Source organism: Enoplosus armatus, chromosome 14 (genome assembly GCF_043641665.1).
Source record: "Enoplosus armatus isolate fEnoArm2 chromosome 14, fEnoArm2.hap1, whole genome shotgun sequence".
NCBI lineage: Eukaryota > Metazoa > Chordata > Actinopteri > Centrarchiformes > Enoplosidae > Enoplosus > Enoplosus armatus.
In genome coordinates this window covers 11,748,551-11,762,958 of record NC_092193.1, presented here as the reverse complement: position 1 = coordinate 11,762,958, position 14,408 = coordinate 11,748,551, and the positions used below count along the sequence as shown (strand labels likewise).

Below are 14,408 nucleotides of genomic sequence, written 5' to 3'. Positions count from 1 at the left end.
TATTCAAATTCTTTGCCACATTATAGCTACATCAGAAATAAACTCCTCTTCCGTGTCATTACATATAGCATATACAATTTCCAAATGGGGGTTCCTATGAATTTTGTTGGTCTTGTTACTGAACCTAACTTAATCTAATTACTCACCAGGGCCCAATTCTTCTTTTGTACACTAGATGGAAGTATTTGTTGGGCCAGGTGATATCCGCACAGGTTAGAGCTGTGTTCATTTTCCAAGTTTCTGTCAGAAAGACGATAAAACTGTTTGGGCAACAATCACACAGAAACCTGCACATCACTGCCACATTTTAACCTTCTACCTTTATTTGTGCCATACTTCCTTTTTAAAGGTCATTCATCTGAGACATTTTGGGCTCCACTATGCTATGTAGAAAACTGTAGTCTTAGACAGTTTTGAGGTATTGAAGGTCAATTCTCTGTGTGTGGCTAAGAGGGCCCTGCTTACTTCAAGCAATTAGGTCCCCTGAGGTGTGTGCATATCTGGCAGAGAGGACGATGGGAGGTCATGCTGTAATGACGGTATGTGTCAGGGAGGACTTAAAAGATGAGTTACTTAGTCACCTGTGAGAAGAGAGATGTCTTTTTGAGTGGTTGTGTTGACCAGAAACCTCGATCACAGGCAAGGCTAAAACACAGTAGAGCTGCGGGGGGGTGGACAAAATAAGATAAACACGCACCAGTGGAATAGGACTAGACTAACCCTGCTGAAGCAACTACTGCTGTAAAATAAGTCTGTAAATCAGTGTTATATGTGAGTTTTCAAAGCAATATGAGACAACCAACAGAGCTCCAAAGAGGCCAACTGTGCTTATATTGCAGATGCACCCGTCAGAATAAATGCAGAGTTCATCGTCACAGGGAATTAAGGGCAACAAGTCTTGGAAATCATGACAATTATGCCAAACACAGACGAACGGCTCTACTAACAATGTAGATTTGACAGTTTTGCAGTAAGTAATCTTTGACGGAAAACAGCAACATTTGTCAGTTCTAAGCATCATTATCTTTTTTCTATATTCTTTATAATGTTTCACATTTTTACACAGACACACAAGGTCATGTGGACCGCTCAATGCTGCTCAATTGTTGTCATGCTCTACATACACCTCTAATGCTGTTGATACAAAGTAGTAACTGCTTCCATCAATTGAGAAATGCATCATGGGTTAAAGGTGGTCTTTTCAAGTCATTGTGGTTGAGCTGATCATAATTTGCTTCACACTCTAGGGATGTTTGTATTGATCTCAGTACTGCTTCCTACACCTAAATACAACCTCCTCAGTGGCAGGATTTGAACGCAGGCTTTGTCTTTGTCCTTCAAAAACAGTAGCCTCCACAATTTATTTATTTTTCTGACATGTATCAGTCAGTCATTACCATCAGAGACATATTTAATTACAGTGGTTCAGAAGTTATGGAAAGACAGACATTAATCAAAGCATATTCATCAAATCAGGTCTGGTGAGGGAAAGAAGCGCACTGGGCTAGTTCCTGCTAATTAGCATGGCAATTATTGTAAGCTGTCACAGTCCTTAAGCAACGGGGTGGACTGTGTGTGCTCCAAAGCGTAATCCCTCACAAATTACAAGATAATGGAGGCAAAGAGAGGCCACTGCTTCAAAAGGAACCAGGAGATAGAATCCCCAGCAGGGACATTTTAGGGACAGGCAGAGAGAGAGACAGTGAGACATTCCCTTCACACAGAGCAGCCTGAATAGGAGAGGCTTATTTGACTGCTCAGTAAAGTGATTGGCTCCAAAGGAAACAGATAATGATAAGTTGATATGTAACTTTTTTTTTTTACACATTATGCTTTTTTCACTATAGTTTTAAGATGATAGTCAACAATAAAAAATTGTGCTTCTACTATATTTCATGATGTAGAGCATGGGCTCAGCGGATGGTTCAGCTAATAACCACAGATCAATAGTCCTTCTCTCTCTTTGAGTCCAACATGTGGCGTACTTACCTGTGGTGCAAAACATACTACTAAAAGCTTATTCTAACAAGGATTCACCAGTTTCATGCTTTTTTGTGCGTGTAATTGCCAAGGCAGGCAGCGCTTCTGCAGGAAAACAGTCTACTGCAGAATTGTTGATATAGCATATATAACTGTGCTACCATTATACATTCAGCATGATGGGAACAACGGATCCCATTTACACCCTACATTTACATATTATCTGTAACTCCATCTCCTATCTGGATGAAGAGTTTATGTTAATGCAAGGTGTAAATGACCAGACCACATCAGATCTCAGCCAGGTATAAATGCACCCGTAAGAAAAAAATCTGTGAAACAATCAACATACTAAAATAAGACCCTACTTTTTAAGGACTGTTATGACTGAGGTATTGCGTTCATTTCTGATGAGAATCACAATTTTAGACCTGGTGTTTCCCCTTTATGTTCCTTCTTCAAATAGGAGGATGAGTCATTTTCTCATTTATTTTATTTTTGTTCTCCTTATTGAGCTGGGAGACTCATAAGGTCTAGGTCTCTATTACAGAAAGTATGTTGTAGAAAGATAAAATTGTTGTGTCTTTTGGGCAAACAAAATATTCACAAGGCCAGATTTCTTCAGTTTCTTCCAAAAACAATTGTTTTATGTTTTATGTTGAACTTCAGACATTCTATGATTCTGTCTGTATTTAAAAACAAAACATCTTTAAAGACACCTCATCTCTTCAGAAACACTTTGGACGACATTGCCAGATAATTTAATTTGGTTTGCAATATTGCTTATTCATTTTTTAAAGTTGACTCTATTTTGATATATTTATTTTTTTATTTCTTCACTCTTAATTTCTGTATGATGTACCTTTTTACATTGTATTTATTTTATTAAATGTTTTCCCCAATACTCCCTTCACTGTTATTTGTATTGTAATATTACTGTGCTGTTAATAAACATAAACAAAAAAAAAGAAGCCTGGCAAAAACTACCAGTAGCTGCACTAGCTAGCAAGTCTTCCCTCGCAAAAAGTGATTTTAAAATGAAGGATGCCCATCATTGCTTCCCTTAACCAGGGACAATACATTTGTTGACAAGTCCACCAGCCCCCGTCTACCTAATTTGCATATGTAGATTCAGTCAAAATGTGGGCAGAATTGAGATAATGACAAGACTAATACAAGCTGTAAATGCAAAGGCCCTTGGCCCTGTTCAACATTGAGGGGTTTATTGTTGTGACCCATCCTTAAATGCCCAGCACAGCCACACAGGTGTTTGCAATTACTTTGATTACTGATTAGACCTCTACACAGGTGGACGTTGGGAGGAGCTATGCTGGGAATTAAGTGATGTCATCAAACTCTTAGTACTAACAAGAATGAAGCATGTGTAAGTTGTCTTGCAACAAAAAGGAGCATCAAAACCAAAGCCCACGCAGTCCTGAGAAGATTAAGATTAAGTGAAAATCATGACTGAGTAGGGTTTTTTAATAGGTGTAAATTCTCCCGCCGAAACACCAACAACACAACAAAACTAACAGGAGGGTTAGACAGATCAATCAAGCACAGTCAGTACACGTCCACTCATGGGGCCTTCAAGATCTACTTTAGGGTACTGTACTTTGCACCAATGATGGTGAAGTTGTTTTAGGAAATAAATAGTGCAACGAATCTGTTATTTTCTGTCTTTTCTGTGTTATAGCGTTTTATATGGAAATGAGCCAAGATGCTCTCAAATGCATTCTCTCTTGAATGAACCCCAGAGGACCATCAGGTTTAGCTATTGTTTTCACAGGGGTATTGTCATTAGCACTGATAGGTTTTAAGACACTAAAGCATGGGGTATATTATTCTAAAAATAATTGCTTTTAAACTGCCTTGATACTGCAGGATAGATTACCTTGTTTTTTTTTTGTCTGCTCACCTTTAGCAAGGAAATTGGAGTAAACAACTTTGTTTTAAAGCATTCTTAATGTATATTTACATCACAGTAAATTACATTTATCCAAAAGCAAGAGGAAGCAGCAAGTCTTACCAAAGCATCTCAACAGAAATTAAAATAAACCACCAGTACTATAGGCATCATAGTGGAAGTGAACATTTAAAAGAGTTATATTTATATTACACAATATTTGCATTTGGAAATTATACTAATTATATCTGTCATTCTGTCCCTTTGCAGCAAGGACTGATTAACTAATACAACTGCCTTAATATTTTCTTTTTAAAATGTATTTTCTGATAGCTTAAACATGGTGCATTCTGGTTATTTAATGTTTAGGGTTTCCTTTTAATGCTCACATAATTCTCACAGTAATAATCACTGCACAGTGAATGCTTACAATGATGGCTTACTCAATGCATTTTGATACAAGGGTGGGGTACAGTGACACGTGGATTAACCAGCTTGGAGCTTTTGAAAATGAGATGAAAAATTTAACAAGTCAAAATACTGTCACGATGAGGCACACCCACAGCATTTCAATGAGCTTCTGTGGATGTGGAGCATAAGGTAAATGCCAGCACCCTTCATCTCGCAAGCAGCTCTGCCAAACAGACTGTGAGGCTGTGAAGCCATCCAACTACGAGTTCAGTTCTCTCATCAATGATTAGCATTTATTATGTAAACTGTGACAGCTCTGATGTGATGTGGAGACGGAGACTATCAGGGGATATTTCTGTTATGTTCACATGGCAATTAGCCCATAACCAGCATATTGTTGCAGCACTGCATGTTCAACAGATGGAGCTTTCTCTACAAAATGTTTACCTATTCCTCAAACAACAAAAGTGCATTGCTGTTTTAGTGTACATTTCCAAATGCCTTCCATAGCAATTTCATATTTTTTCAGAAATCGTTGAATAGAATCAGATTCCATTTTGTTTGAATGTCTTCTGAAAGACTTAAGTAGATGTAATACTCCTTGGTTACAGCGTCAACACATTTTTGCAACTGCTTATTGTCTTTTTGTGACTTTGGCATGGAGCAAAGTCAGAGCAAATCAGCGCAATGAGATTAGGAGTCATTACTGAGGTAATCCAAAATAATGCTTTTGTTAATACTGTTGTTTGCTGAACGTGAGAATATCACTCGTTCAATTAGGTGAATTGCAAAATGGCCAGAGATGGGAATTAGGAAAACGTAAAAATTCAAGTTTCAATTCACTTTGCCATACCTACGATTCCATCAGGGAGACATTTCTGGTGTTCCTGACACGTGCAGGACATTACACATTTTCTGTATGTTGTTTTCCCATCAGCTATCAGCCAAGTAAAATTGTAAATTGTAGGTAGAAGAATGCAATTTCTGGTTACTTAGTCAACAATTTCAGTTTCGTCAGAGATTGCCATAAGTATGCAATAGTTGTTAAATGATCAATCTTATGTCTTTATTGTAGGTTTGCTTGTTTTTGTGTGTTTTTTACCTTGAAGATCTGTCATTTTACTCTCCCTCTGACAAGAACCAAAACTGAAAAAGGCTTTTAGTTTTAGTGTGTTTTTATCCTCGACAATTGTGTTTGTATGTAAGGACTGTGTGTTGTGTTTAGCTTTAGTATTGTCAAGTAAACCTATCTATTTCTAAATCTTAAAACCTCATCAATACTGGATTATTGACAAATCTAATATATTATACATAAAAATAAAAATAGTATGCAGAAATTATTGATATTTGCAATAAAATACCTATATGCAGACATTGTCCTATGAATGTGTTCTTGTAAGGACTCCTACGAAGCCTCCACTGGGGTTTAAAGGGAGAATTGGGATGTCCACTGTACATGTTATCGTTTCATTTTAGCTGTGATTACTGTTGATAGGCACACTGTTACAGTATGATAGCATCGGTTCTCCAGCCCAGCATCCAAACACAAACACTTGAGGACTAGAGCAATGGAGAGCCACAGCAGGGCACAGTATAATCGGCAACACTAGAGCCTCTGTGTACCCTCTGTGGCACTGCTTTGTTTCTGAGTGCCCTCCATTTTCAAATGAGTCATTGCACTTGTATTTCCAAATCCAGCGGCAATGCACCTGCCAAATTGATTGCCTCCCTGACACACTTTCCTTGCATTCTGTTCCCACTACCTCAATGTATGTTATCAAGAACAGCTCAAGCATGACCTTTGGAGCAATGGTCTAATATTAATGTTTGGCTGAGACACCTGCATGATCTTTACATAATGTATGACACTTTTTCTTTCATTCTCTGGGAATATTCCCAATCAGGTAAAGGCAAATAAAAATCAAGAGCAACATTGATAACAATGTTTTTTTCTATTATGAAGAGTTTTTTTCTGTTTCAGTTTTGTGATTTGCACCTCATGATGGCAGACAAGAAAACAACATTTTCTATGAAAGCTGCCTCTTGAGCACAGCAAGTAATTTTTTATGTGCATTAGTTTCCATGACGGCACAACGCCAGTTTCCATGACGTCCCTGTGCCTTTGTTGCATATTTGAATAACTGACATTTGTAACTAATGGGTATTTCACTATCACTAGTCTTTTTTATAGGCAGCCAAAAACTTCCTGAATATTGAACTTACAGTTTTGCCCTTAAGGGTCAATTTTATGGACGCGAGCAGTTACGATCGAAATGGGTTTTAGACCATTCAAATATGAAAAGTCATCCTTTTTCTAGTAAAAGAGGAGCAGTTATTCATACTGTATATCACTTTTAGTATAGTCAGCTCATATACAGTATGTAAAATGACACTATTCCCTCTCAACATCCAGAGGGTTAGGGGTTTTCCTTTGACAAAACACATTTTCTGTATGTTGATTTCCCATCAGCCATCATGAGGTGCAAATCACAAACACAAATTCCTGTAATTGATCATTAAAACACGTTTGTCACATGATAAAGCACTCAATCATTTCTCTTGCGGTGAAAATTACAGCATATGATGACACCACCTAATTAAGAGAAGCTACAAGGGCAGTTACATTCAAATTTCTAAAGGGCTGATTTGAACAGACATTTCACTTTAATTGAGCTTATTGTGAACAACACTGGTAAAGAGTCTGAATGAAGCCGCATTAAAACTCCCATGCTTGCTGTTTACCCTTGCCTGCACTGGTTCCTGTGTTGCAACGGTGACGTGACTAACTCTGAGAGATGGTGGTGGCTCTATTTGTGAGAAAATAACAGTAATTCAAACTGGGCTCCTTCAGTCACTTCTACTGTTCTGTAGTGTTTCTCATTTCTCTTGGACCACAGCTGGGGGACTGACAGGATTGTATCAGAATGCAAATAAGGCCTACAGCTTCTTTCACTGTGTACCAGAGAGAGGCTATACACACACAAGTAGCTAAACAGGTACATGAAATATACAAATTCCCACATGCTGGACTTTGAGGGGTGATAGGCTAGAATGCTAAATATTTCATCATGACTGGTAAAACTGTTAATCTCATGAGGCGTGTTAATGAGAGCTTCAGTGAAAGACCTGCGGTGTGTGTGTGTGTGTGTGTGTGTGTGTGTGTGTGTGTGCCTCTCACTCACTCCTGTTCTGTCCATCATGCTGATGTTGGCTTGCACAGCTTGTCAGTCAGATCGAAGGTACCGGCTGCTGCCAGGGTGAAAGAAAAAAGCAGAGAGTGTTAACAAAAATATGAGATTTATAAAACCTTGAATGTCCAAAGTGTCAACTTTGATGAAACAGAAGAAATTAACCTTCACCAATTTCAACAAACAACAGAAGATGCATAGATATGCCAATAAGGCCTAAATAAAATTTTAAAAAATCACAGAGTAAGCTGCATTTCTAGTTGTATTGTTTGTTCATAGCTGGAAGGTAATGTTCTTAATACCTGGTACAGCGTAGGATGAGGTAAGGGTCATTATAGTTTGATTGTGCCGTGCCTTCAGCATGCCTTGTCCATATACATGTCCTGTATCCTCTTCATGCCCACTGCAAGCTCATTTGAGGCAACAACCAAAATTGGTGGGCTGCGTGCTGAGTGCTGCTGAGGGACTGTGTGTCTGTGAATCAAATATGGGGTTAGCTATGAATGGATTTCAGCAGGGAAAATATATGACTGGAGACTATTAAACACGCGGATCAGCTTACTTACTGTTGATTCACAGCATGAAAAGGAAATAAAAGGAAAGGAAAGAAATAGACTCTTTGACGTCAGCCAAATTATCTAAAAATGTCAGTCTCAGTTCACAGTGCAGTTAAAGACAATCATCAGGTTTGCTGTGCTTCCAAAGTCTCTTCCGTTTGCTGCTGGAATAACCTCACACTACGCCTTGATATCCTTTAAGACGGAGGATAAGGCAGTTAACTCCTTAATCTCGCGTCAGTGAAGACAACCAAACTTTTCTATCCCGTTTCTACTGTATAAACAGCATTCACTCCATCGTGTCGACTATACGGAACGTGGCGCTGGTTGGAAATGCTTTAAAAACATAATCTGGCGCTACAAAAAACCATTTGATCGTTTGGAGAAGTAATCCAACTACCTCACGGCTTTGCCGGCAGATGCATAATTCATCAAGTGTCCAGGCAGCGTTTTGTGGAGAGCGTGTGTGCGCTCTCTCGTGGATCTTCCTGGACATTGTGCTCAGTTTCAACAGGAGAGCGCACAGAGCATATATGGGGGGTGTTGGATGCAGCGTCCACTCGCCTGGCACCTGTTGCTGGCTTCTTATTCTCAGCGCCGGTCTATTGAGGATTTAACGACAGCATCGTTCACCTCACATCACCAGGACCATGTCGGTGGAGCAAACTGATTCCAACTCCAGTCGGTACTATTTTGACAACACCTCAACCAGAGTCCAGAGCAGCTTCGTGTTTTCAGGACCCATATTTGTCCTTTTGATGGTGATGATGGTGACTTTGGTTGTTGTGATAGTTTTGGGCAACGCGTTGGTCATTTTGGCCTTTAAAGTGGACAAGAGTTTGAGAAGGCAGTGCAATTACTACTTCCTGAATTTGGCAATATCAGATTTTCTTGTAGGTAAGTCCAACCTTAGATGAATGCATTATTTCTGTCACAAAGGCTATGATATGTATCAATGCTGATATATGCTGGCTAAGTTTGGAAATCTTTAAAATATCTTTGATGCTCCTTCGTATGCCTGTCCATCTCCCTGCACAGTAGATGTGTGCTACTATAAGTGCAGCACTTGAGTAGCTGTGCATTCACAAATCAAGCAGCTACAAGCATTACATAATTAGAGTGCTTGATACATGTTTTGGTTCTTTCTTTCTTTCTTTTGCAATGGCATGGCCTAACTCTTGTAAACATGTAGTCTTTCTATGATCTGCTCTTTCACACTTCTTTTACTTAACATTTATAAGCACTATATAAACATTTAATAGATGGTTTATAACACTCTATAATGCATTCATAAGCGATATAAGGGTATTTTTAAGTGATCGTTAATGTACAGTATTTTATAGTGTTTTACTATACTGATTACAAATGCTACATAGGGGGGCTGAAATTTCACTGCACTGGTCTCTGATCCCTTTCCAATAACTGTGTCTGTAGGGGCATTCTGCATCCCAGTCTACATCCCTTACATCCTCACAGGCAGATGGATGCTGGGCCGAGGGCTGTGTAAGCTGTGGCTGGTCATGGACTATCTGCTTTGTTCTGCGTCCGTCTTCAACATCGTCCTCATCAGCTACGACCGCTTCCTGTCAGTCACCAGAGCAGTGAGTGGAACATCCTGGGCCTCACATCCGTAATGCACGTAGCCATCAAAGTGAATTTCAGATTGTGACTCACCATACATTAGCCTGCCATAGTGTAAAAAACAAAATCCCATCTTGGTTTCCATTCAGACGGAAATAACCTTTTGTGTAGTGTAACGTTAAAAGTTGAAGTGCCCTTTCCCTTGCAGCCATACAAATGTTCCCTGCGCTGCTCTGTGGCTTAATGTCTGACTGGTGAGTCTCCCAGGTCATTGGTAGGGGCAGTGCCACCTCATCCTCCCAAATGTGCCCATCTGCAGAGGTTAATCATTCCTGACCCATTCAGGCCCAGTGCCACCCCTAATTATAGCCCTTCCCCATGACAAAGATAAAAAAAGTCACATTTCGACTTTGGGACGGACTGGGCTTCAGAAAACATGCAGAAAACAACACAAGACTGTCAATAATCTAACATTAGATGATTGAATTACTTAAACACTTTTAATTTCCACTTCAGCAGATTCAGATAATTTAATCTATGTCCGTGCAACTATGTTCTGCTTTATTTTGCTGAAATACAGTTGTACAGCATCACTAATATAAATGTTTCTGTTTTCTGCCTGTCTTGGCACGTATCTAGTTGTTAGCATATTTTTCCAAACCTCTGCAGCTGTTAGGCCCCTTGAACCTTTTGTTGGGGCTTCTCTGTGCATTAGCTGGCTGACTGTATCCTATACACGAGTGTTAACTCAAAGGTGGGATGAGGCTTGGCATAGTAGACAAAGAGAGTGTTCTGTTTCCTTTCGCAAGCAAACACTTAACATCAGAGCAATGAATACAAATAACACCAGAGAGAGAGAGAGCCTCTTCTTTAATTAGCTAGCTTTGATCATCGAGATCCTCCTCTGTGCCATGGTCCTTCCAACCTGGAGAGATCAATCATAGCAGAAACAGGCCACCAGCAGCCAAGCAGCATTTTCCTAAAAACATTTCTCTCTGAACATCGAAAGACAAAGGATCGTCCACAGGACAAAGTTTGTCTTTTAAAAGAAAAGATGGAGTCAGATTAGATGCATGTATTTGGCAGTTAGATGAAATGTCAGCACATTAGCAAAGGGCTAACTGCACAGTGTTAGAGAGAAAAGCTCCTATTTTATGTGTTACTTGTGATTGTAAGAGTAAGCTAAGATTAATCTGAGAACCTCTCAGGAGGAATCTAACAATTTAAAAAGATAATGCAAAATTTCAGATTGGATTTATGAGCACACCTGAGTGCTATCATCGCTACATGAAGCAGGGGCAAGAAGTACCCTATACCAATTAATTTATACAAACATAAGTGGAGCCATTTTCCATCTTCTTTGCAGAAGAGCTGCAGTTCATTTTTTTGTCATCCAGAAGAGGGGCACATATTCAAAGCAGCTGGTGAGGATGTGAAGTACGCTGCCCGCTGCACAAGAATGTGGACCGGGACATAGGATGTGACACTAATTGAGACAAGTGATCATGAGAGGCGCTTCATCGACTTAACACTCCTTCACACTCTTTTCTGCAGTGCATGATGTCAGGATGTTGGAAACAACAGTTCACATGTTCTTTCTCCTTCAAAATGTTACATAATAATACTTACAATTATGCATCTGTCAAAAGATGTTATTAGTGTCCCCTGGGTTTGAAGAATTTCACTGGATGATTTTTGTAGACATGGTGATTTAAAGCAATGTCCTCTGTTTGAAGGCTGGCCTCCATGTTCATTGTACCGCAGTGCTGCGATTAGTTCAAGGAGGCCAGTGTTGTGTTGAAAAGTGCTAGAATTAAACCTCTTCCACCTCTGCTGTTAAATGAACATTGCCTACCTTTTCATGGGTAAAGACAGTGTACTTTAGGAGAATAAATTGTTATTTCGCCCTCTAAATATTTCTACAATAATGGTAGGATTCAGCAATTACACATAAAATTGACTGAGTGCACACAGTATTACTCAAAGTATATTTTCTGATTTATGCTTATATTTACTGCAGGTAAGTTACCGGGCCAGACAGAGCATGACTCATCAAGCCATAATCAAGATGATTGCTGTCTGGGTGCTAGCCTTTGTCCTGTACGGCCCAGCTATCATATTCTGGGAGCTGGTGGTGGGCAGGAGCCGCGTGCCTAAGAATGAGTGCTTTGCGGAGTTCTATTACTCTTGGTACTTCCTGCTGAGTGCCTCCATGCTGGAGTTTTTCTCTCCTTTCATCTCAGTGGCTTTCTTCAACCTCAGCATTTACCTCAGCATACGCAGGAGGAGGCTCCACAGCAGGGAGGCCCAGCTCCACCTTCAAGTGAGCGAACCTGCCTCTGCCCAGGGGGAAGGTGTCCCCCTGTCCCACAACTGGGGGTTTGGGATGAAACTGGCTGTAAGAGGCTCCATCCACTCGCAGACCTCCTCTCCCAGTTTGGGTAAACTAGATCCCTCAACCAGCAGGGCTGCCCAGCCTAGCCGTCTGTCCAGGGATAAGAAAATTGCTAAGTCCCTGGCCATCATAGTGTGTGTGTTTGCCATCTGCTGGGCACCATACACCCTACTGATGATCATCCGTGCTGCCTGCAGAGGGCGGTGCATCCAGCATCACTGGTACGAGGTCACCTTCTGGCTCCTGTGGCTAAACTCTGCTATTAACCCCTTCCTGTACCCGCTCTGCCACAGTAGCTTCCGCAGGGCCTTTAGCAAGATTCTCTGCCCGAGGCTGCATACTACTCCCCCATCATCTGTCCTTCGTGCTGGCCAGTGACAAGCAGATACCCATGCATGGATGGGGATGAACAATGTGCCAAAACTATGGATGGAAGAATTCTAAATCTCACCCATAAATTCCACAGTTTCAGCATATGGAGCTGTTACACAGGCCACAATAAATAGTTTTCAATTGTGCTTTCTAGTGTTTGTATGTATAAAGTTGGTACTGTACAGTATAATGTAATTTACTGTCAATCAGTTCACTTTGTTCTAAAGTAAGTATTAAACATTCATCATACACATGAACATTATTCTTCCGTCTATTGGTTGTTTGATAGGAGAAAAAAACAACAGAAAAGAGTGAAGCAGATCTACCAGCTGTACCTTATTAACTAATTAAGTATCTGTAGAAATAAGGCTAAGAAATTCATTTTCCATGACTAACTGCCACATACTTTGGCACATTCATTTTCCTCTTATGTGGGTTATGTGATGGCTATACTATAGAAAATGAAACTAGAAACTAGATTTTACATGCAGGTTAGATAGCAGTTAATCAATTATGTCTTGTTCTTGTATCACAAATTTATATACATGATATTGAGGATTTATGTTGCTGTAAAGTGTTGCCCTCACTGTGACATCCTTGCTTCTGCTGAAGTAAAACAGATCACTATCACCCTCTGCTGTTAGAAAGGTTACTACTCTTAATATTGCAGAAGCACAGTGATGAAAACACAAAGTGCCATTAGGTGTAAATGTAATATAATGTATTGTAAAATGAAATGTGTTATCAGAGCAAAAACATCTTATTTTCTCTCTTTTCAGGCCACATTGTTATATAATAGATTAGTAATGGATTACATTTCTCCATACACTGAGTACATTTTCTGCTTTTTTTCCATCTCCCCATGTTGAAAAATAAATGGCTTCTTTACTGTGCTGTACAAAACAACACAAATAAAAGGGGAACATTCGTTTTTATTTTTTATTTTTAACTGTTATTATGTTATTTGTGATTATGGCCACTAAAACACTCCACAGCAGTGCCACCACCACTGGCTTATTTTATAGTATTTGATTAGATTTTTTTGTTTGTTTTACAGAAATTATTTGGCTTTATGTAAGAGAGAGAAGTTGTGTGTTTACAGATAATGCCAAAATGCCATTTTACTGTGATCAGAAGGTGTATGTATACTTATGTGCCACTAGATGTCATTATTAAGCTTTACAGCTTCCTGTGTGTGTGCAGTGCCTGAGCGTTAAGCTTAGATTCATCATTGAGTGAAGTCAGTCTTTGAGATTGGTTTCCATGAACTGTTTTTCTTTATTGCTTGTGTTTGAATTGTCAATTAAATACATGCTATATTTTTGCACCAGGACCTTGACTGGTTAAAATTGTAACTAAGGAACTAATCATAGGTCTATAAAACTGGATGGTGCTCTCGTTACATTTACTCACAGTGAGTCCTTTCACTGTCTCACAGTGTTACTTGTAATTGCAAAACTTGAACAGTTACAGTTACAAATGTTTTATATAGTCCTTAAGTGCTGTTATGTTATATATTTTGTTTGGTAACTGTTTGTGTCACTTAAATATTAAAGTAGTAGTCAAAATGTTGCCCTATTGGCTCAGAAGAAAGTTATGGTATATCATTTTATTAATAAAAAAAATGAAATAATCCATTTTTGTGCTTATTTTACGTGATTTAAATTTAGGATTTTTAAAAATAAACACATCTCTTTTACTGACTGAGGACCATTATGCACAATATGAAAAAAATTAATTGAGCTCTGTGATGCATTTTATATGGCAACATTGTAGCCGCTGTCTACCTGATGGCTAATTGGGTCAGTGCCAAGTGCCGAGTGGCTTTTGTTTGATGTGCAGATGAAATGCTGAGAGTGCAATACCATTTTTGTATTGTTCCCCAGTCTAGGTAGGTTTGATTTGATAGATTAAATGAGTTCTTTCCAGATGTGGACTTATTAGACCTGCAATTACGCCATCATGTTAGATAGTGGGGTTACATTTGCAGGTGCCTGGGTCCCACAGGAGACTTACAT

General features: G+C 39.3%; 1 protein-coding gene across 1 annotated transcript; it reads left to right on the top strand.

The window, feature by feature from the left end:
• Window positions 1-8,692: 8,692 nt before the first annotated feature.
• Window positions 8,693-12,396, top strand: LOC139296779 (histamine H3 receptor-like). Its single transcript, XM_070919291.1, has 3 exons — window positions 8,693-8,939; window positions 9,477-9,643; window positions 11,644-12,396. Exons 1-3 carry the CDS (start codon window positions 8,693-8,695, stop codon window positions 12,394-12,396), a joined length of 1,167 nt encoding a protein of 388 aa, XP_070775392.1.
• The last annotated feature ends 2,012 nt before the right edge of the window (window positions 12,397-14,408 follow it).

Excerpts from the sequence above, each read along its gene's own strand:
- LOC139296779 (XM_070919291.1), top strand. The coding sequence starts at position 8,693 with ATGTCGGTGGAGCAAACTGATTCCAACTCCAGTCGGTACTATTTTGAC. Across the intron at positions 8,940-9,476 it reads AATATCAGATTTTCTTGTAG|GGGCATTCTGCATCCCAGTC; the intron begins GTAAGTCCAACC and ends CTGTGTCTGTAG. Across the intron at positions 9,644-11,643 it reads TCCTGTCAGTCACCAGAGCA|GTAAGTTACCGGGCCAGACA; the intron begins GTGAGTGGAACA and ends TATTTACTGCAG.